Source organism: Ixodes scapularis, unplaced genomic scaffold (genome assembly GCF_016920785.2).
Source record: "Ixodes scapularis isolate PalLabHiFi unplaced genomic scaffold, ASM1692078v2 PGA_scaffold2__306_contigs__length_199485367, whole genome shotgun sequence".
NCBI lineage: Eukaryota > Metazoa > Arthropoda > Arachnida > Ixodida > Ixodidae > Ixodes > Ixodes scapularis.
In genome coordinates, this window is record NW_024609857.1 from 2,911,179 (window position 1) to 2,935,321 (window position 24,143).

Below are 24,143 nucleotides of genomic sequence, written 5' to 3' on the forward strand. Positions count from 1 at the left end.
CCCAGTTTCTTTCGAGCAGAAATTACGCCACCGAGGTCCATATATTTTCCTGCCACGGTTTCCAGTCTCCCAATACTTCATTTAAAGAAGAACACACAAAAAAACATTGTTTTGGGTTTTTTATGGAGACAGATTTTTAGGGGTTCCGTACACTTTGCCTATCGGACGCGGGAACCATGGGGCTGGCACAATGATAGATAGCAGTCTTTATACTGTTCATGAACTCTTCTCAAAAAGTTATCTAGAGTCGGCAGAATTGAAGAAAAGGAGTTCATTATTTTCCCGGTGTTGCTAGAAAGTGTGTGTTGAATTTATAGAGGAATCCGGAGTCCTATACTTTCGTGCTCTGGTCCTGCCTGCTCGAAACGAAATAAGCCCACCTTACGTAACACTGTTGGAAATTTAAGACGAAGAAGACTCGAGGGAGGGGAGACACAGATGGTGCAGGACGAGCCCAGACACCTCCGCAATCGGTGGTTCTCCTTCCCGGCTCTACGTTGGAAATCGATCTTGTTTCACGTGGCCCCTGCCGGATGCCAGGTGGCCAGAGTGAAGTACACTCTAAAAAATGTTTGTGCGTCTACTTTCACGCACAACACTCGGAGAGCCAATCACCGCAACTTACGGAGGCAGCTCAGCGAATGACAGTGCCGAAACATATGTTTAGACCGAAAAACGCAGTCTGAGCTGTGACATTAAGCAGTGCAAAACGTCACGCTTGCATTGCTTAATGTCACAACTCAGACTGCGTGTTTTGGTCTAAACATATGTTTCGGCATTGTCATTCGCTGAGCTGCCTCCGCAAGTTGCGGTGATTGGCTCTCCGAGTGTTGTGCGGGAAAGCAGACTCACGGGATTTTTTAGAGTGTAGCCAAACCCACTTTCGGCGAGTCTAAAATAAGGAACGAGTCATTTTGTTTCGAGTGAGCCGGCCCAGGTATAATCGCAGGTTTGCATCAGAATGAACGCGAGATCCCTATTATCTGCGCTGCCCGCGACCAGCTCCATAGAGCCGCCCGCCCGTTGCCTAACTTTGTACGCGGCTTTAATCTAGTTCGAGGAGAGAGTGGCTACTCGCTATAGCGCTAGCAGTCCCCTAGAGGGCAGTAACAAGAACCGCACGAAAACGGTGCACAAGGCATCGTACTCTCGCAAGGTGCCCTGTATCTATGTTGTCTTGCCGAGCCTGGGAACACCGGACATACTGAAAGCAATATGTCGGTGTATTGATAGGCGTATTGAAAGAATAGATAACCTAAAGGTATCTTCGAGCACTGGTGTTGACAAAATTAGCTGGAAGGTGCTAAAACAGACTAAACCCATTTCTTCTCTTTTCCTCTGTGACATATTCTCACACAACTTCACGCTTTCCATAGTTCCGTATGAGTGGAAACTCACTAACGTAATTCCTGTTCACAAAAATGATGATCGCCAACTCATTATACTAACTAAAATACCATTTCTTGCCCCAGTGTGCCGTCTAAGGTCTAGAAGCATATACTTTACTCAAATTTAAGAAACTTTCTTGAATCTCATAACCTGATTTTTCAACATTCGCAGGAATTTCGTCAATCTTGCTCGTGTGAAACCCTGCTAACCGCTTTCCTTACTGACCTTTATTCGAGCTTCGATTCGAATGTTCAAACTGACGCCATATTCATTGACTTCTCCAAATAATTCGGAAAAGTTCCTCATCAACGTCTTCTAACGAAGCTTAACGACGTTAATTTCACCCCTTTGTTTTCAAGTGGATTTCTGAATTCGTAATTAACCGTACCCAATATTCATCCGTTAACAAGGTAAAATCGCAAGCCTCTACCGTAACGTCCGGCGTCCCCCAGGGAACCGTACTCGGCCCCCTTCTCTTCCTAATCTACATGAATGATCTCATGCAGAAAATAGCTTCTTCTGTGCACCTGTTCACCGACGATTGTGTCATTTACCGGCCCATTCTTTCATATTATGATCATCTAATTCTCCAGAAAGACCTTGCGTGTGTACTCTAGTGGTGCAAAAAACGGCAAATGACGCTAAACTTTAATCAATGTAAATCCCTGTTATTTTTCCGCAGTTTAAGGGCCATGTCATTATCATATAACCTTGTTAACACTCAAGTGACAGCCGGCTCATTTTATAAATACCTAGGTGTTCTTCTCATCTGTGACCTATCATGGACTGCTCATATAACCTCTGTTATTTCTGAAAATAACCGTTCTCTCAGATATTTGCGCCGAAACCGCAAACTTGCTACAACCTTTGTAAAACGACTAGCGTATCCCTACCGACAAACCCAGTATAACCTTTCACTATTTAGATTATGTAACTGGAAATCTAACTGGAATTGTTTTTTAGAAACCTCAAATCCAAATTGCAAACAAAGGAATAATTTCTGAAAACCCGATATCCCGACAGAATCCGGATAGATTTCCAGTTCCATAAACCAGATAACGAAAAGTTATACTCAGTTTTTTGGTAGGGATGTACTACTTTACAAGATCCAAGTTAGAATGTGTATCATATATCTTATAAGATCCAAGCTAGAATATGCATCATCCATGGCAGTCACACCAAAATCATCTAGAATACGTACAAAGGAGAGCCCTTCGCTTTATTTATAATAACTACTCAACATACACCAGCATATCAGGATTACGCCAATCAGCTAACCCTCATTCACTTTCCCATCGCTGCCGGGTGTCACGCCTCTCTCTCCTTCGTAATTTTTGATTTTGTTTTATTACGATACTCACCTCAAAGAATCATTACTATTACCTCCCCACCGCGATTTCCCTTGTTTAGGTCACCTACGTAAAATACGTCCGATTCGATCCACCACGGGTTCTCAGCCGACTTCCCCACTACCTTCGGATCTCGAGAATTGGAACTCACTACCTCGAAACATCCGTTTCTATACATGATACTACAAAATTTGTTGAATCCGTCACTCTCTTTCTATCGAACCTAACCAACTAGCATACAGTGTTATATTTCTGTTCATTGTTCTCATGTTTGTATTATTGCACCCCCCTCGTATACTGCCCTACGGGCCTTCGAGGAACATAAATTATGGTGATGATGATCGGCCATCATTTTGACCAAGGGGGACAGTCACTCGCAGAATGATGACTCGCGCTGTTTCACCGGCTCCAGCGCGAGTTTCCTACCTTCGATGACGCTTCAGTGTCGCGTGAGCTTCGAGCGTTCAAGCGTAGCCAAAGCACAACGGAAGCCAACGAGCGCCCTGCTACCAGAACAGGACCTTAATTGCGCGCGCAGACCGTTATCGGACACACAAGAACGACCAACACAGCCTCCTCCTGAGGGTTGCGATCGGATTCATGCTACAGCTGCCGCACGGACCGAGGCAGGCTGGGCGCCTTCTTGTCACTGACGACTCGGGTCGCCCTTCTGAGGGACTCGAGCGATAATACCGACTTCCGAGAGAGTGTTCGTTTCGGCTGCGGGGCGTCGTGAGTGGAAGGAGACAGGGAGCGTGCGAAAAGCGTGACTGGGAAAACACTCGGGCACAACACCACGCGCATGCGAGCCGCCAGGGCCATGCGAGCCACCAGGCTCCCCCCCCCCCCCCCCTTTTCCACACACACACACACACGCGCGCGTACACACACAGACAAATACACACAGAGCGACGCGCAAGGGGATACTAGGGGATACCGCTTGAGGCTTGTCCCATGCAGTCACTGAGAGCAGTTATCATCCTACGCCGTGGACAAGCCTCAGCAGAACGCACGAAACGTGGACTTCGCACGTTTGGCGCGATTTTGTACACCCTCCGAGGTCCGTGAGTGCACTGTTCCGAGAATGGTCGGAACGCCTTCCATTGGCCTTTTTCTAGTGAGTTCGGTGAATAAAAAGGGAGATCGGTGTCATACTCGAATTACCATGAACTCCCAGCGCAAAGAGGCATGAACCTTTTTTTCCGCCAAAATTACATTGAAGTGGGACACACGTCGCCGTTCTCAAGGACTAAGCCAACCAGAGAGAGACCCGTGTGCCGAGGACGTCCTGCAACAGCGCCCCTCAGGAACGGGGCGCAGGCATGGCGTGCCCTCAGCGCGAAGTTTTCAGGAGCCCATGGGAGACCTACCTTGGTGTCGATGATGCCCTCCATCATGGCAATGTGGCTGCCGTACGTGGAGCGCAGACGCTCCTCGCAGCGCGGCGACGCCGAGCCGTCTGCCGCGGTGCGAGCTCCCCAGGTTACGACTCCGGACCCACGCGGTTTCTGCTGCTGCGCTCGCGCGCGCCGGGTCCGCACCCTTTAGCTGGCCGAAGCGGGCGCGGCCCGAGGCCCTGGCTCACCTTGCCCATATCTCGGTCTCTGGTGTCGAGCATGGTCTCCAGGTGCCTGGCGCGGGCCTCGGATTCGATGAGCCGGCCCCTGAGCCGCTCCATTTCCACCCTCTGCTCCTCCAGCGCATGGCTCCCTGCCCAAGAGCAAAGACGAGCGCGTTCACCAGGGCGCACCCAAGTGGAAAGGATGCAGCCGTCATCGATAATGGAGCAATGACAGGTGGGGAAGCGAGTTATGATGCCGACATTGGGGAGCGCAGTTGTGTGTATGATGCCAGATGTCCAAGCACACTCTAAAAAATATCCGTACTTGAAAGGTTCTTGACGCCCCAAGAACTCTTTCAGCTCGTGAAGAACGGTTTCGCCTCAAGCACTATCGCCCCTGGCGCACTAGAAAGGCAACTGGACGATGAAGAACTTTTTCGCATAAGAAAAGGAGCTTAAAAGAACATCTTATAGGTTTTTCACGAAGTACCCTTTTAGGGGGGAGGAGGGGGGGAGGGGGGGAGGCGGGGGGCCTAAAATAATTTTTTTCATGATGGAACATATGGACATGTCAAAGAACCCCCAAGAGTTATTTTACGATCAGTTTTTCTTTAGAGTGCAGACTTAGAAATAAAGCGACGCGGTGCGGGTGGACCATCTCTAAGAGCCTATGTAAAGCACCAGACCAAGGAGTACGAGGCGACATGGGACTCAATAAAAAGCCGGGAAGCTAGTTGTATGGTCGATTTTGGTGATAGACTGAGATAAATGAATAAGGGACGTTTAGCAAGATGAGCCTTTAACCATTTGTACATAAATAGTGTCGACACAAGATGCAGAATGCCAACTGGAAATTTAAGATTGATATTTTTGGGTGGTAATAGGAACGCAAATGAGAAAACACCAGTTAAAAGAAATTTAAATCAACAGACAAAGAAATATGGGGCCGGTGTGCTCAGATTTGAAGACATTTGGATTATTCATGGTGGATATTACCAAAAAAAAAAGTACAAGGTGTCACAAAAAAACATTTTACACATTCTGTTTTGCCGCAAAAATAAACTAGGCATCGCCGAGCGCTCATTCTCCGCCCAAATATAGCGCTAGAGGTCACAACCAGATGCCAAAGTTTCAGCCTTATTCAAAAGTTATCAGTGATTTTCTGAAAATTTCAATAGGAAAATGGCGGTCGACGGAGTTTTCGAATACATAGGGCTCTATGGGCACCAGAAACCGAAAACGGGCAAAAATAGGCTCAATTTTCCCATTGAAGTTTTCAGAAAATCGCATATAACTTTTGAATAAAGTACCGGATCGGGCTGAAACTTTGGCATCTGGTTGTGACCTCTGGCGCTACGTTTGGGCGGAGAATGAGCGTTCGGCGATGCCTAGTTAGTAAAAAAGAATGTGCAAATATTTTTTTTTTACACCCTGTATATACGACAATCAGCTGATCCTTGTTTGTGGCTAAGACGGGAGTGTTGCGAACTAAGATGTGCAGAGCTAAATATCAGAATATGAATACAATGTGAGCAGCCTGTGGCGAGCAGGACCAGACGGCTGAACATTTGATACTCGATTGTAAAGGGTTTCACCCTGCAGTTGCCAAAGGCGAAACTTATTTAGTAAAACAAGTTAGGCTTAGCGATGAAAAAAAAAAAAAAAGCACGCTGGGAAGGTGAATGCGAAAGCATTCGGCGCCGATTGGAGCAGAAGAGGCCGCAGCGCCGATAGGGAATGCGGCGGTGCTTTGCGCAGACCGCCCCGGCTCGCTGCAGAGGTTCGCTCATGAGTGCTGCGCCGCTGGGTAAGACAGCGGCGAGAGTGCGAAGCTCGGCGTCGCGCGTGCTGAAATCACGTCTCCTCTCCTGATCATCATTGCCCTAGCTGTGGGTACCGGTTGACGATGTTAGACCTCAAAGCGGAACGTTACGCTTCACGTCAGGCCAGCGCATACCCGCGTCCCCCCTCACGTCAAACAGTTGCGCGTACCGGTTGACAACGTTAGACCTCAAATTGTAACATAGGCCAAAATTTAGGCCTAACGTCAGGCCAGCGCATAACCCTCCCCTCCCCCCCCCCCCCCCTCTCCTTCCCTTGCGCCGCCAGCAGTTCGGCTGGCTCCTTAGCAACGATGACATCGTTGCTATAGAGCCACATGACACGTTGCAGCCCATGGGAATTTAAGAGTTGTTTCGCTCAGCCAATGGGAATTTAGGTGTCATTTTTTGCTGCTAGAAACAACGCCGGCTTCGCTCTATGGGACAGTTAATGCTTTCGCATTAAAATATGATGGCGCTTCGGCCGGTGCGCCTCTTCCCTTCCTTCTAGACTCGTCGTTTCTCGTCCGACTCGAGCGACAGCCGTGAACGACACGAGACGTCCCTTGGCCACTCACCGACGCCTTTGTTCTGGAGCATCTCCATCAGCTTCTTGATGCTCTCGTCCCGCGAGGCCAGCGTCTGCTTTTGGGTCTCGATCCGCAACTCCAGCTCCTGCGAAGAGGGCCGCTCAACGGTCAAGGGCCACCACTAAACTCATATTCACCTAAAAAAAGTACAAAAAAAAAAAAAGCAAACAAATATTTTTTTTTGCTTGGAGCTTTATTAATTTACCTTTTTTTATGGTAAATTGAGATATATGTTGGGGAATTTTAGACTAGCTTGCCGTTATCTTATTAGTACGTACACGTTGCAAAAGCCAAAAACATGGGCAAAACTACATCTATTGTTTGTTTGTTTTTTTTTTTTTTTTTTTTATGTGAGAACTAATATAGATTGTTGTTACGGCACTGGTGGCAGTCGCAGCATAAATAAAAAGAAATAGATGGCTCGGAGGTGAGGTCATCGCACACATGGAATTAGATGACAGGAAATCCGCAGAAGGTAGGCGCTCACCAGCAAGGCCACCGCGATGGCCGGTGCCGTGACATCAGCAACTAAAGTCGAAACAAATAAATAATAATAATAATAAATCTCGTCGTACCATATCTAGTCGATGTGTACTCAATTCGGGAACATACGCAATTTAGCGAAGGTTCGCTTTCGAGGGAACGCGAAAGGTGGCGACACAATCGTTTCGTATGCTCCGCGTCCATACCAACCGCGCCTGGAAAAAAAAAAAAGAAAGCTCGCGGTTGTCGTGACCTCACTCGCTATCTGATCTTCTTGGGAGCTACTCCGATCAGCGACCGATCGGGGCGGATGAGCGGCCCAATCGGGGTCCGATGGGGCGCACCTTTATGGTCTCCCTGAGCAGGAAGATCTCCTTGGCCATGTGCTCCTTCTCGGCGTACAGGGCGTCCAGGTGCTGCCGCAGCTCGGCGTCCGGATTGCGCATGTGCGCCATGCGAAGCTCCTCCTCCAGCTGCCGAATCAGCGACGCCTGTTTCTGCGAGTCCAGAGACCACGAGGGAACGTTAACTTTGCTGCAAACAAAGAAACAGGGGTACGTGCCAAGCGAAACAGATTCGTAAAGTGATTTATCAATAGTATTAGCACAAATCCGCGGCCACTCTGCTAATACATCTTGCAGAAGACAGTCACTCTCCGAGGCCTTCCTTGTGTCACGGTTACAGAAACTGTCTGCAGACATGTTCATGTGTGAAGCAAACATGATTCCAACGTGCTTGAGGCGTGACTGCAGATGTCATCGTGTCTGCTGCGATTCGTTTCTAGAATGCACGACTATAGTGAGGCTGCAGCTCTAATTATTCGCACGGGGAAGAAATCCCTCCATTTTCTTCCCAGGGCGCGCATCAAGTGGTAACAACTTCCCGTTTTTGCGCCAAGCCGCGCTGGCGTATACGTGCCAGAGGAATGGGGGAGCCCCCACCTTGGACGCGGCATATTTTCGCAATTTGCGCTATGTTGTTCGGGTGTCTGGGTAGTGTACAGATTTTGCTCGGCGGGATACCGGCGGTGCCATCGGGATCGTCTAAGCAGAGCCTCCAACATACGCTAAGGCGTTCTAGAAGGGGTGGTGCGTAAAGCGAAGGCCCAGGATTGGTCCCGGTGTGCGCGGATGCCGCAAGGTGGCGCCTTGGAGAGGGGTGCCGTAAACATCTCGGGCTATTGCTTGTGTTTTGCAGCACTTGATTACATCGACCTACCAAACATTTCGAGTATTATTTTTTGTTATTGCTATCAACGTCGCGTTTTTTCTTTTTAATGCGAAAACGTTAACTATCCCATGCAGCGAGCCGACGTCACCAGCTTTGAAACCGGGCCAAACGGCACCTGAACTCCTTCCTCCCAATGGAGCCAAGTGAAGCCGCTTTCTGATGGCCCTCACCTTTGAAGCCGCGCAAAAGCCCGGGCCAAACGACACCTAGTTTCCCCTCTCCCAATGAAACCAGGTGAAGCCGAAATCGGATGGATAGGCTCCGAGGCTCCCATTGGCTGCCGCGCGTCAGTTTGAAGGACCACCACCCCATGGCGCTGCGGGTCCGTGCCGTCATCGCGCCGGTGAAACGAAGCGTCTGGCCGCCGAGCGAGGCAGAGCGCGTTCGGGCACACTCCGCAGCAGCTCCACGGCCGAGACGTGGCCGTCCACGCCAGTATACCGGAGACGAACTAAGGGGGCGGAAGAACGACCTTCATGCGTTCGCATTAACAAATCGTAAGTGCTCAGGTGTCCCTCGAGCTTTTTTTTTTTTTTTTTTTTTAAGCAATTCTTCGAGAGGCTTGTTTTTTCTCTTCTTCGAGAGAATTGTCCGCCTAGGGATCGCGCGGGCCCACTTCTGAAACGTGCCGGAGTTTGTGGGTGCTCAAAAGGGGATAGCATATCCCCACACGATTTGCATCCTCCATCGCCCTCCGTGACGAAACACCAGCATTGCGTTTTCTTCTACTTTGTGGAAGGCATGGCATACCAACACGAGAACGCCGAGTAAACACCGATGCGACCGTAACCCCGACAGCTTCAGGAGCCACCGATGAGGTGTTCTAGAAGGGTTCTAGAAAAGATAAGGCGTTTTAGTACACCCTGCTGCGAAGCAACTCGACCGCGTACGGCGCCCCTACGAACAGCGCCAAATTTACCCTTAGTGGTATCAACGCGCGGAGGTACCACAACGCCCTACGAAAAAAGGCCGCGGTTTTCCTATACATACGAATACTTGAATGAATATAACATCGAGGGCGAGGACGGAAACAGGACTTCTTTCAAAAGATGTCCTGTTTTCGTCCTCGTCCTCGATGTTTTCTTCTTTCAAGTATTCGTATCAATTCAACAACACGCTCGTTTTCAATTATTTTCCCACATCCCATTCTAGTACACCCATATAGACGCTTTTCAGTATAGCCGTGCATGGGCGCCGCCATAACCGACCTTCAGTTTTTGTTTCCTCTTACTCTGTTCGCTTCGCTTCATCATTACCTCAGAATGAGAGGTCATTGCCACCTTAGATGCTACTGTGTTCTTCTCCTCAGCATATGCCTTCGCGGAGGATCGTCGACGTCCGCTCCAGTGGCTCGGTACCACGGTAAAACAAGAGAAGGTCGGCAATGGCGGCTCATTCTGGCGCGAATTTAAAATGTTTTTACGCTTCACTACAGCTGCACAATGACTGTCAGCACAGAACGCGCGCGATACGAAGGCAGCCGGCAAAACGTGCGCGTGGCTCCCGGCAGGCGGCATTAAGCAGCGCAAGTGTATGCGGCAAAGTATTTCGTCTCGCGGGGAGCATGCACGCCAGGGAATCGCTTATCTTGCCGGTAAAGCGAGTCACCCTCGGCGGTCGCTCGCGTTCATCTCGCGGACTGTGGCTGATTTGCGAGGCGTCCGACATTATCGCTCTGTACATATCAATTATAGAAAGAATTCACGGGCTGCAAAATGATTTTAGACGGATTAGAACGCTAGTGAAAAATAACCTGAGCCTAGACGTGTCATGTTAACTTTTGAATCGGGAGGCCTAATAATAAAAACTGTCTATTTTGAAAAAAAAAGAAAAAAGAAGGAAAGCAGTTGACGGCATTTTCGTAGAACACACGTTCAATCAAACATAATATTGTGAGGATGTATGTCAGAACTCAAGAAGTACAAACAGCGGCGGTTGCTCCTTTAGAATCTTGTTGTCGAAGAAGCCCCTGAATCCGGACCTCGCGCTCTGACCTAAAAAGGATCAACCCCATATACAGGGTGCGGCCGTAAAAACTTTCACATTTGGCACGCCTAGCAAAAAACGAATTTCGAACGTGCATACCTGAAATTGGGCACTCGAACGTCGTTTATTCCAAAGTTTTTTGCCTATTTTTTTTAGACGTCAACTCTACTGTAGCGAATTATTAGAAAGATAACAAAAATGGCAGACGTGCATTTCCTATGGCCTATACCCGCCCGTTCGCCGTCTGCTATCTGGTTCGCGACGCCGCTCCCAGATGGCGCACTGAACGCAAAAACGCGGTAAACGCCGCACGAAAGGCTGGTGTCGGGCGAGATAATCGAGATAAAAAGTGATTTTACCGAAATATGTGAACGATTATGCCCTTTTACTTGAAATTTAGAAACTAGCGGACGCCCTCGTTTAATAAAAATATGTTCTAAAGCAGACGAACGTGTGTCTTCCTTTGTCGTCTGCTTATCTGTTGACGGGTCCGTTCCCGGTTGAACTATCTTCTGCAGTTATTATCAAAATATTTTGATAATAACTGCAGCGATGCCGTAATACTTGGCAAGTGAGTGTGCCCAGGCAGTCAAGTGGTACGTGGAGCGGAACTCGGTGGCCACAGTACCACGAAAACTTCGCACTGAATTTAATAAACGCCCGCCTTCACGCCCGACTGTTTTTAGTTGGGCGGATCGTTTTGTGAGTGGAGAAGACTTTAAAAAGAAGAATCCAGTCAGTGAACGTGAGAGCCTGCTGAAAAATGAGGAGCTAATTTAAGTGGTGCTTGCTGTCTTCGAGAGCGACCCGCAACTGTCAACAAGACGAGCAGCTGTAAATTAAATTATCTCGTCGCATTATGGTGTCTTCTTGCTTGCATGACGATCTGTCAGAACTTTACTTGAAACAGGCAATTTCAACAATCGTTCATATATTTCGTTCAAATCACTTTTTATCGCGATTATCTCGCCCGACACCAGCCTTTCGTGCGGAGTTTCCCGCGTGTTTGCGTTCAGTGCGCCACCTGTTAGCGGCGTCGCGAACCAGATAGCAGACGGCGAACGGGCGGGTATAGGCCATAGGAAATGCACGTCTGCCATTCTTGTTATCTTCCTAATAATTCGCTACTCCAGAGATGACGTCTGAAAAAAATAGGCAAAAAACTTTGGAATAAATGACGTTCGTGTGCCCAATTTCAAGTATGTATGTTTGAAATTCGATTTTTGCTAGGCGTGCCAAATGTGAAAGTTTTTACGGCCGCACCCTGTAGTTCAAAGGCACTCGGAGCACGTGGAGCGAAAGCTCGCGCTGCAGAACCCGGGGATCCTGGGTTCAATCCCCACCCCTGCCCGTTTCGATCTGGATGAGCATCGTACCGGCGTGCGGTCGTGTATCACTATACCGTGTGGTGAACGTCGAAAACCCCAGGCTAGCAGTCGTACTGCACTAGCTAAATTGCTTATCTACAGTGGGTAACAATGTCGCCATGTTCTGACAGACTAACCTCCTGCTGTATGAACAACTAACGACTAATATGATATGATTCAAAGGCAATCATGCCGCTGCGTTGAATGGCGTTAGTGGAGGCAACGGGCAAGATATTGTCACGCGCGTCTCCGAGCGAGCGAGTGCGTGGTCGAATGGTTACCATGTTTGAACTCCCGCGGAGGCACTAGGCTCGATTCCTTGGAGCGGACGCTTCTCTTTGTTCTTTTGCGTTTTCGTAAGTTCGAGAACTTTGTCGCCTGATCGACTCACGAATATTCTGCGCACCGACCGTTCTACGCCTAATGTTCCAGAAACCCACGCGGGTGCAAAAAGGTGTTGGTGCAAAAGGTGCTCCGCGGGGCGGTTCGGAGTCAGTCTCGCTTCAGCGCTCTACCCCCTGTGGTAACGCCGACTGCGACGCTAGCACTATTTCTCTCTCGTTTTCTCGGCCACAAGTCTGCATACTAAACTTTCAGTTCCTCATCGGCTTATTCATCGAGTCATCACTGCCATTCGTGTCAATACTTACCTCTCGCCAGTGTCTGCAGTCTGCTTGTTATATACCAGAGAGAGGAAGAATGTATGCGACGCAGTTATCGTAGCTGCGAATGTGTATGGGTCCATATCACAAGAGCGAATGACATTTTAGCGAGCAGCGACGTTTGAGCGAATGGACGTTTTAGCGAATAACCCGGGCGCGCGTTAACCCATCCGTCGCGCTGCGCTTTACGCCGCTTCGTGGCGACAGTCGGCGGCAACTCATTACAAAAATATGAACCCACTTGGCCCACCCGAAAACGCCGCTTCCCGGCGTCCGACTACTCGCTAAAGTGTCGTTTCGGTGAAACGTGGGCGTTCGCTAAAACGTCATTCGATCAAGTGAGTGCCTCCCGAATGAGTATGTACAACACAAAGTACATTGATGGTGTCTCTACGGTTATTAGAGACCACACCGTGGAACCTCAACTTTTGAAACTTACGAGAACGATACTTCCGCACAAACTTCTTGTGCTCTCCATTTCTTCTTGTTTTCTTTCGGTTTTATTGAAAGCATAGTTGACTAGAAGTGGCCGGAAGAACTTTCTGCAAATGCGATGAACCAGTTGACGGCGATGAACCTCGTTGTTGGTTCGGCAGACTATACAAAGGATAGTCGCAGACTGCAGGCACTGCGAACCCAAGGAGTGTCTCAAGGGCTCGCCAGTTCATCACATTAGATGAAAACATATTCGTCGCAAACATTCTGAGAATGCCGAGCGGACTAATTTGTTCGTTAGAGGGCTATACAGGAGTCCTCGACCCAGGTGCTTTTTTAAGACCCTGCAAATCGCCTTCAGTTTCGTTATATTACATCGGCAGGGGAGGCGTGCATAACTCAAAGTGTTCGTTCACTACACTGATGATGTAGCCTCCGATGTTTGCCTTTGCAGATAACTCGGAACCCGGCATTCTTCTTACAGGGACGACGTAGCCAAAAGTTTCGCGGCACTTTCTGGAAGGTCGAATGAAACGGTGACTGGCACAGTAGGTAGCGTGCAAGGCCAGGACAAGCGAATTGATCAATTTGTCAACCACCTGCGAACTACTTGCCGCAGCTGGGTTCGCTACGGGAACTGCGGATCGCCAGGACATCGCTAAGCACGACGATTCATCATGGTGGTACATGAGGTGAGGCGTGTTTCAACTGAGCAATCCTATGCCTTGCTGAGTTCTAACTCTCCTTTGATCTCGAATAAAGGAGGCCATGGCCTCAGCTGTCCGAATTTCGCGCTCTCAGGGTCCCTTTTCCTTCGCTTCTATTAGAGCGCTGCTCTTAGGCGCCCGTTTCCGGCTTGAGCGGCGTCGCCGTCGCCGTCGGCATACCCGCGCGATGACTATGACGATGACGATAACGATGTCGCTAAATTCCCGGCTAAATTTAGCGGGAAAATATCTTCGCTAAATCTAGTGAAAAAAAATTCCCCGCTAAAGTTAGGGGAACATATTTCCCCGATAAATTCCCTCCAAATTTACACGCGATTCTCCCACTAGAGATGTGCATTTTCTGCGACTTGCGTTAAACACACGTCGATCTACAGCCATGTTAGTGGTGGGGGTCTTTACACCTTCTCCCTGTAACGGCGAATTAGAGCTGCGCTCTAATTCGCCGTTACAAGGGATTGTAAACGTCTTTCATTTTTTTATTGGCCGTTAAGGACGCTGAGAGGCGGGATTCGGTGCTTTAGGGACAAGTGGTAAGATTTGCGCGCCGGAGCGGCGGCGCTGACAGGCATAGTGAAACTTCTATAGGAGGTCCTGGCATAATGTGTTTGATTTAAAAACTTAAAAGCGCAAGGCAAGACAAGGACGTAGAAAAGAACACACACGACACGAACAGGCACTACCTTGCAATTGATATTTTATGCCAGTCAGTCAAACAAGCACACATGCGCAAAGTTGCCGCTCGTGCCTCCACTTGAAGTTAAAACCTACAAATGACACAATTCTACGCACATGTTCCACTCGTTCGTGCTTGTGCGCTGGTTTGACTGACTGGGATAACATATCACTTCCAAGTTAGAGCACGTCTGTGTCGTGTGTGTTTTTTTCTTGGTCCTTGCGTTGTTTTGCGATTTGAACCTTTTAAATCATCATAAACCAACTATGTCGTCCGAGGCACCCAAAGGCGTCTTCGACATTCATAAATTCCGTCCTGAGCCCGTTCCTTATAAAACTGGTTTTGGATTCCACGTTCTTTGTGTTGCATTCACGCATTAAAAAAAAAAAAAACTATTTTTTTTAAAGCCGTTTGCTTTTTTTTTTTTTCATTAACAGCGATGCTGCCATAATCGCGTATCGCCGTTTCAGGAAAGCCTCCACTGTAAATGCGTGAGCTTTTATTGCCCCGGTGCCTGTTTGGACGGCCGTGGTTTGGTTTGGTCTGGTCTAAACTGAACTGGACTGGGCTGCAGTGGGCGGGCTTCGTGAATCCACGGCGCAATACGCAGTTCCGGTCGTGCTCTTTCGCTCCGTTTGTTCCCTTGTTACGTCCAGTTTCCCTTTTACGAGAGTGGAAAGTCTTTTGGTTCGCTTCCACTGACGCACCGCGGGAGTGGAAGAGGAAGGAACCTGCGGTGACTGCGTCCGTAACCGCCGACGTCCGGGAGAACAGACCGACTCTCCCAACACAACAGTACGCGAACCGTTGCGAGGCTGCCATTCCCGTCCTTCGCTGACTCCGAACCCCTGCGCTATGGTGCCTGGAGCGCGTCTCCGACTGGTGTGTTTAGCGTCCTATCCCGCCCATACATCAAAAGTGGTCCCCAAGTGGCAACAAATGACGTCACAGAAGCCGAGTGTCATGCTGTAGCCTGTCGCGATCCTGGCGGTTGGTCGTAGAAATACTGGCGAAAAGCACGAGCGAACACGAGTGTCGCTTTCATCACGGCGTCCCAGAAGTCCCAACTTCCTGCTGCTGCAGCTTCCGTGGAGTGTCGAAGTGAAGAGCGACCTGCAGCAGAACAGGCGTCTGCTACATCCACCACAACTGCTGGGACACCGCCAAGGTCGCAACCGGGCGACAGCATGACACTTCTATGACGTCATCAGGCGGAAAACGAGGGACCACTTTTTTGGGCGCGGTAAACACACCTGTCGGAGACGCGTTCCAGGCACCATACCTGCGCTAAATGTTAAGGCATATCGTCGCGAATCAGACATTATTATACTTTTCTCTCCACTCGTCAGCGCACACCGAGAACCCTTGTTGAGAGTGCGGCCGCTAAATACGTCTGCTAACGCTGACATCCCTCTCGGCTACCCGCCGTTCGTGTGAATGCTGGAGCCGGGGAGGGAGTCTCCCTGGTTCCGCCGATCACTGGAACCACGCTTTGAGGCTCAGTGTCACATGGCAGACGACCGCATTTACTACGAAACGTTATTGTTTGTCCTTGTCATTCGTCGAGCGCACTCCAAAGATCGCTGTGACTGGGGCCAACGAGAGCCAGAAAAGGTTGACTGACGCGGGCTTCCTGTACCACTTGGGCCGTACATGCACCTCGAAATGCGATCAGCTGATGTCCCCGACTTCCCGAAGCTTTGGCTTTGGCGTCCGGAGCGTCCGGGTGGTCGTCGTCTGGATCCTTTTTCCAGCAATATGCGGACGACGGGCACATTTCTCGTGGCACGGTGGGAAGGACACCCCCGTTTGTTTTCTGTGTGCAAGGCCCAAGACCGATAGCTGCAGCTGTTCCACTTTGGATTCCGACGTCGCACCAGGTGCTCTGCCAAGGAGGTTGTTGACGGCAAAACGTTCAACATGTGCGCGACAAAAAAAAATTAAGAACGTCGGCCATTATTACATTATTAATCATGGGAAACCCTTTACATGCGATAAATGCGTGAACTTCCGTACGTCATTTAGAGGTGACTTTGTACGAAAAACAAAAAAAAAAAGCTTAAAAAAGATATATATATATATAGAGAGAGAGAGGGAGAGAGATAGAGAGAGAGAGAAAGAAATACGACTTAGCCATTGCTGTAGAACCGCTAGCCTGGCATCTTAAAAGCGCATTACGCGATGGTTCTTACAATACAACGCGACTGAGATGCTCAGTTACATCGAAGCCACCGGCAAGCGGGAAATATATCTTCAGGTGATTGCCGAAACCTAGACCCAGGCATCGGGCCGATATGCCTGGTACTAAGGTGCTGTGCGCTACCACGCTCGGCCACCAAGTTATTGTTGGCGAGATACCAGACTGTCGTTCAAATGCGATAGCAATTTGCATCGTCTTGTACTGCGCAAACGTTTCTATAAACAAAACACATTAGAAACTGTTGTGGAACTTTTCTTAACATTTTTCCTCATCCGATTCACATAATTGTCTTATCTAGCTGTCTATTTCCCGCGGACTTGCCTCCCGCGACGAACCAGCGACCTGTGTTGTAGCGTTACTGCGATGCAAATGTTTATGTCTTACTATAGGGATATGAGCGTAAGACCCTCGATAACAGTATTAACCGTTCGGAAGCTGATATATTACATCACGTTCGTTGGACACATCACCCCAGACGCGTAGTTGATGTACGTATGTACGGATCCGTGCCACCGGGCCACGGGCGCTGAAGTGCGCAGGGTTCGCTTAGAAATGCTATCAATTGTAACAAAAAATGAAATACGTTTACAAATATCTGTAAGGCGAAGGTAGAGCGCAGCTCGTGAGGAGGAGGGGGGGGGAGGGTTCGGAGGGGAGGGTATGCCCCTCCTCCTCACCCTTCCTTCGTCCTTTCCTCCTCCTCATTCATCCTTCTCCTTCTTTTTTCCTCCTTCTTCTCCTCCTGCCGCTGAATTTGTTCATGGGTGACGTGACACGAAGTCATGACGTCATTTTTCCCGCTAAATTTAGTGGGAAAACTGAGTTGGTGTTGAGGTCACGTGACGTCAATTTCCTCGTCAACCTTAGCGAGGAAACGTCCCATAATGCAACGCGCGGGTGACGCCACTCAACCCGGAAACGGGCGCCTAATAGCTGCGCTCTCAAAGTAAGCGACTGGAGGTGCCCTCCGCGACCACCGCCCAGCCAAGCGCCCAGGGCGACGGTCAAGCCCCGGGCGAGCCGACACTCGGTGGGCACGGACCTCGGAAGCAACCGCAGTTGCACGCTTGTTCCTCTCACCTCGCGCCTGCTCCTGCAGCTCGTGCAAGCGAGCTAACTGACCAATCAGGGCGGAACGACAGACGCGTCGCAGTCGCAGAATTGCTGGTCGGCCAAAGTCGACGTTTGCTCGGAGCGAAACCCCACGGGGAATGCCCGGTGTCGCTCGGCTCTGGCCCGGTTAAATGCAGCGGCCGCGTAAACGCGTACGCAAATGTGCTCGCGCGTGCGTGGACGAAAGGAAGGCCACCGTGTGGTCACGGCCGAGTCGTTCGTTCTCGAAATCACGCCGTGCTGCAGAGGGGACTCGGGAGTTGGGTCGCTCGCTCGCTCGGCACTTCTTATAATAAGCTTGCTTTACTGTACAAGTATGGCGGGAGCTGAGGAAAAATTCAGCCTTTCCACTCTGGTGAAGAAGGAAGAGCAGCGAAGCTATACATGTGCCGCCATCTATGAGCGACGGCGGCAACCAGACAACCGACAAGCCGCTCGTCTGGTTGCCGCCATCGCTCATAGATAGCAGTAGCTGTCCGCGGACACGAAATTGGGGGAACTAGCCCTTAACAGCTTCGCTGTAAAAGGTTGTCCAGCAGCTTGATGGCTCATCAGCCCTCTTACAGTCACACATCAGTTGCAAAGATTACATACACAAGAAATTATATAACACTTAAAATAACGCAATATACATGCTAAATTTTCAAGAGCGGTAATACAAATTACATAACAGTAATCAAGTAATACACGTTGTCATGCATGCGGCATGCATGAGGCAGCAGATTCAGCGCCGTCGCCGACGGGTTATCGGGTTGTGTGATTGTTATATTTTTGTTACCCGTGGTGTGCGCTGATTGGCGCGTCAAGGAAAGGCGACGTGACGACGGAAGGAAGAATCGACGAGACGGGCAGTTCTGGGCTGGAGCTGGTTCAGGCAACACTTGGAGCTCGAATAAAGCGCTTTCCCCCTAAAGGCTGGCTCCCTGCCTTCCCGGGCTCCACGGCGCCCAGACCACAAGCCGTGACTCACGTACAGAGCAGAAAACATTATGACTGTTTATTTTTAAAGAAAATATTTCCGAGGTTCTCAAGTGCTACATGATCTTATACCTATTTATTTACTTAAATACCTTTGCACGCCCTCAAGGGGCATTATGTAAGGGGGCCCTTAGCGAAAAAGTGCGTAATAAAAGTATACTCGACTTACTTCTAGTATACTATAAGGCAGGGAGTGTAATAGAATATTACAAAAAGTAGGGTAGTAGTATATGGCATGGCGGGGTCTTTCCATGATCCTAGTATACTTGCCAAGTATGTTTAGATCATATAACTACTAGCCTACACCAAGTACGCTCAAAGCAACCGCTGACACTTCAAGTATAATTTAGGCGCGCCATTAGTATTGTTTAGGATTGTAGAAGTAGCGCACTCCCTGTAAACAAGTTAAGTTCCGCACAAGGCTGGCGTTCCCCTAATTTTGACTAAGTCCTGGAAAATTTTAGCGGATCGAACGGGTTTAAGTGGAACGCTTGTTTTTTTGTTTTTTTTTCTATCTATAATTGATTTTTTTTGTTAGATGCAAAACGTGCATTTAAAGCAGGTTAATCACCTGTTCAGCCTAAATTTGTTCCAGCTACTAAAAACTTCTTCCACGTAAACTCTTCGCAATTTTTTTTAAATTTATTTGCGATTTTGTTTTACTTATGTGGTGAGTTGCGGAGAACCACACCAGAAAAGGTTTTTTGTTTTCAAAATTCACCATCTTCTTAAGGACTTGGAGTCATGTACGAGTCTCCTGTGTCTAAAACAGTATAATCTTAAGCTTTCCACTTTAAGTGCAAAAGTGTTCAATTGAAAATTACATAAGTTTTATGTCGCCTACTATACGTGCGGAAATCGCCGTCATGAAACATGAAAAATATAAATTATTTGAACTGGCTGTAGCAAACTTTCAAACCGTACATACTGTAATCGAACTGACCATATTGGTAATCAAACTGCTGAGATTGAGACAATCAAGACGTCGGACTTCTCGAGGTACGTTCGAAGCGCGATATTTAGAAGAGAGACGGATCTTCGCCCTATTTGCGGAAGTGGCCGATTGGCATCTGTCTCAAATCAGGACCGGCCAAAATAAAGCTCAATCAATCAATCAATCAATCAACTAGTTTACTGCAGATCTAAGGAAGAACCTCTCGACTTCGCGCTGGCATATTTCAATAATAATAATAATAATAATAATAATAATAATAATAATAATAATAATAAAAATGAAAATCATTTAGTGTTTATTGCAGTGTCCAGGGACATCCAATTGGTCTTCTTTCTGGCGTAGTTCAATAAAACGCACAAAGAGATATGCTTGCGCGCGCGAAGACACACACATACACGCACGCGCGAACGCACGCGTGCAAACGCGCAAACGCATGCACGCATGCAGACGCACACGCACGCACAAGCACAGACGCACGCACAAACAAGCACGCGGACGCATCCACACGTGAATACGAACACGGGCGTTTGAACGCACACACGCATGGAGGCGTATACGATGAACGAAACGCTGATTAAGATAGTTTCGGTTTTACACTGAAAAAGAAAACGTAAAGTTTAGATAAAACCTAAGATGGACTAAATTTTTGTTAATATTTTACGACATTATAGTGACATTACTATTAGTAATATAATATTAATTTGCTTAGTTTCGGTTTCAAAGCACGCAAAAAAGAGCCTTTTGATTGCAGCTTTTACCAGTGATCGTTGGGGTTCCGCAGGCTTCGAGAATCGCTTCCTTTTTACGTTCTAGCCGTTTTAGCAGATATTTTAGATGTCTTCCTTACGAACAGCGTGTTCAAGAATAGCAAGCGGTGACTGAGAGCTGGGAGACGCTGCGTCTTACCAACGCAAGTTGCAGACAGCCCATGACCGACTACTGCTGCGAGCACCGGTGAGCAATGTTATTTTGTTTCTGCGAAGTGCGCCGCTTTTTCAAACTTTGTCGTGTACCATGTGCTTGCTAAGCCATGCTTGATTCTAACAATGCTTGTGGCCGGTGTTATTTCGGTATTTGAAAAGAGCGTACTTTCTTCAAAACCGATGACTCGCTCCGCAGATTGAGAAAGATTCGCGTGCGGCGGAAGCGAAAGACTGTTTTGGGCGACGTTCTGCGACGTTCGTCCGACGACGCTTTTGCGGAGCGTTCAAATGCACTCTGACGGTAGTTGAAGCAATCACAGGTCATGCTAGTTCTGACGTGTGGTCCCAAAAGCCTCTAGCCACCAATTTGCTTCATAAATCGGGAGCGCGAAAAACGTTATAAGGGCGAGCAACATGATTTTTCGCCTGTGCTGGTGCCTGTGCTGTAGAGACGCGCGGACTCTTTGCCTATGCCGAAGCGGCACGCTTTTTAAGTTTACGATTGTGGGATGTAAATAAAGTGAGTTTGGATGTCACGTTTGGTTTTGCCGCTACAAACAGCAGAGCAGTCAGAAAATTAAGAAGCATGAAAAAATGCGAAAATAACCTGAATATTCGATGGAGTTGAAAGACTACCAACCTACCAACTCGCCCAGTTATTCTTTCTGTCAAAGAATAATAGCCAATAGTAATAAATAAATGCCAGCTTTTAATTGGTTACAAATTTGTAATTGATGCAGTACAGCCCTACCTTGCTCTGGTGCTTTTATGATAAGTATCAGGTAATGTGTAAATGTATAGGAGAGTTCATAGGAACCATTTAGGTCCGACCTATTATATTGAATCTTTTCTCTAAAAGCTCGAAGTTATATAAAAAAAAATGCTCATCAGAAATTAGGCCGCACCACTGAATGCACACGAGTGTAAACGTTTCTGTATGTCCTCAGCAAAAGAATATGCATTCAAAAAGGACCAATTATTGCGTTTCCCCTCTGTTAGAGCTTTTTTCAGGTACACGCAAAACGTTGGTGTCGACATCTAAAAGAGTGGAATTGACATTTCCCGCAAGGGTGGCAGGCCTGACTCAGTTTGGCTGGCAACTTGCAACCTATTCGCAACTCCAACTAACTATAGGTAGCGCCACTCATTTTCCAAAATGGCGGTTATAGTGAGGGTCGGAGGTGCGTGCCGGCTGTTGAGCCTGTCTAGTGTGCTGGCTTCACTGAGCGACCCAAATTATTTCTGGTAATACGAGGAAGCTAGGGTGTTATGAGCGCATGCCACCTCCTTATCCTAAAAACATGAACGGTGTTTAGCATAATATTTACGCAAGGATGCGTGTTTTAATTCTGGTGCGAAACCGAAACTGACCTCTATTTTGGATTTAATTTATCGATATATGTCTTAATTTCGGATTCTTTCAAAACTCAAGATGTGTCTCACATCGTAATTAGTTAGTTTAAGAAGTTGTTCTCGGAAGCTTTATTTTGTGACATACATGTTCGATCCAGGCTAATATTTGTAGCTGTTAAAAAAATCGGTGCTGATATTTGTGCGATCTCGCTGCCTTTTCTCGCCCACATAATTGTCGTGGAAAATGATGAAATGCGAGCCTTTAATGGTTTTTTTGTGTATTTAGATGATTAATTGGTTTAACTTTATTCCCAGCACACGTATAAGAGAATAATTCCGATTTTTACAATATGTCCACAAAACGTATAAATTAATAAACGCTCTTCTCACTCGGAATCCGTCTTTGGGTTGTTGCAACCCAAAGACAATCCGAGTCAAAAAGCTGGAAGTGTGTGTGTGTGTGCTTTTATACAAACGCGTGATGCATAGGACTATATTACATCCAGTGTTTGACTCTTTGTATACCTTGATAACGACGTCAGAGTTTTTCATATGCTAAAAAGGAAACAAAATTATACCTTTTTGGAAACACTATTATGGTTAAATGGCGTATTTTCGTGATCTTGATGTTAATTGGGGGTATACATTGCTGCGATTTGTATTAATAATAATAATATAAAAATCATAATGTAATACGTAATTTTTCAAGCTCTAATATAGTTTGTTGCTTATGATCTAATTTCAAACGCGCGAACAAATATGACAATCCAAAGTGTGCTAATTATCATCACTGGTGCCAATGGCAGCATTTTTAATTACCAAGTAATCAAAAGTCTAAAATCAATAAAAACATTTAAGCTAATGTAAGAAATCCATGTAAAATTACATTAATTGTGTGCGAAGTATATTTTGCTATCGAAGTCGCGACTTCTGACAATTGGCAAAACGTCCAAAGTCGCCGCCAATATCATTCCAGACCAAATGCCCAAAAGCAAAAAAAACATACATATATAATTTCTTTAATTATTGATCTTTTCATAACATTTAGTTACTTTCATTTTTATGCTCCGTCGTTTTTCCAATCTCAGCCTTTCCAGTTCGAAGGAACGTTATCTGCTTGCACGTCTGCTCACTGCAGCACATTTCGTTGGCGTTGGAAGCCGGTGAAACAGTAGTGAGTTTTAGTATTGCGTATTCGAGCGAACGCAAGCGCTGTGTGTTTGCGTTAGCTTTGCGTGTTACACACTGCGCGTACGCGGAGCCCAAAATTGCGTTCTCGGATGGCGCATGGCGATGAGTCGCACGCACAACGTGGGGCACGCAACTCTAACGCAAACGCACAGCGTTTTCGTTTGCTTCTATGTGCAATGCTGAAACTCTCCAGTAAGTAATTGTACAATCCCATACCGGCTGCAGCACTACGTTGGGACAGTGAAGAGTGTTATTTGCATTCGGAAACGACATTTCGCGAGCCATGATCGCGAGCAGTTCCGCCATGCCCGCTGAGCAGGAGAATCGGGGGACCCTCACTAGAGCGCTTCCCGTTTCCGCCGCGGGAGGGCGAGCGTCGAGCTGGAGACGCGAATAGGAACCTGTGGAACTGCACCACAAGAGTAAGAGTGACGCCCGCCCTGCACTTCCTCAACGATGGCACCATAAGGAAGGGGAAGCTGCCCTCAAAGTGAATTAAATGGCAGGTCAGTCGTTACATTGAACCCCTATACAGATGATACCAAACAAAAAATCATTAAAAATGTATTATTGTTAAAAGCAAAGAATGGGAATCGCACAGACAAGAAGGAGGAGATTAACACAGCGCTGTGTTGTGTTCATATCCTCTGTTCCCGTATTCATCACAATTTATTGTTAATAATTGTCTACCAACTGGCCCAATCATCAGCACTAGCCAACAATAGTATGCCGCTATTCCTTCTTCGGCATTTACACTGTGCTTACAGTTGAATCCTACAGTAATGAACGAACAAAACAAAAAAACAGACGGAAGCTAGGCCCGTAGCCAGGATTTTGATTCGGCAGCACCCATGACAAGATGCTATATGAGGGGGATGGGGGAGAGGAGGCCCCAGAAAAACGAATGACTCATGAAGGGGGGGGGGGGGGGGGGGGGGGGGCGTCCATGGCCCTCCACCCTGGATGCATGCCTGGTGCAAGCCAGCAAGTACAGGCTAAACAAGTTAAAATTATTCAAGACGGGTTCTTTGAAGGATGAAAAGAAAAAAACACAGAGAAGAGACACACAGTGGAGTTCTAATGAACAAAAAATTAATGGGAGACCCAAAATAGGAAACAGGGGAAGACACGAGGACACACTTTACAATTTCTGTTCT

General features: G+C 47.7%; 1 protein-coding gene across 1 annotated transcript in view; it reads right to left on the minus strand.

The window, feature by feature from the left end:
- The window catches only part of LOC8033273 (trichohyalin), a 118,475-nt gene that overhangs the window by 36,498 nt on the left and 57,834 nt on the right, over positions 1–24,143 (minus strand). The window contains exons 2-4 of the mRNA XM_040499213.2: positions 7,537–7,689; positions 6,698–6,794; positions 4,324–4,448 (exon numbers count right to left, since the gene is read on the minus strand). Coding sequence (XP_040355147.1) covers positions 4,324–4,448; positions 6,698–6,794; positions 7,537–7,689 — 375 coding nt within the window. The remainder of the gene's footprint in view (positions 1–4,323; positions 4,449–6,697; positions 6,795–7,536; positions 7,690–24,143) is intronic.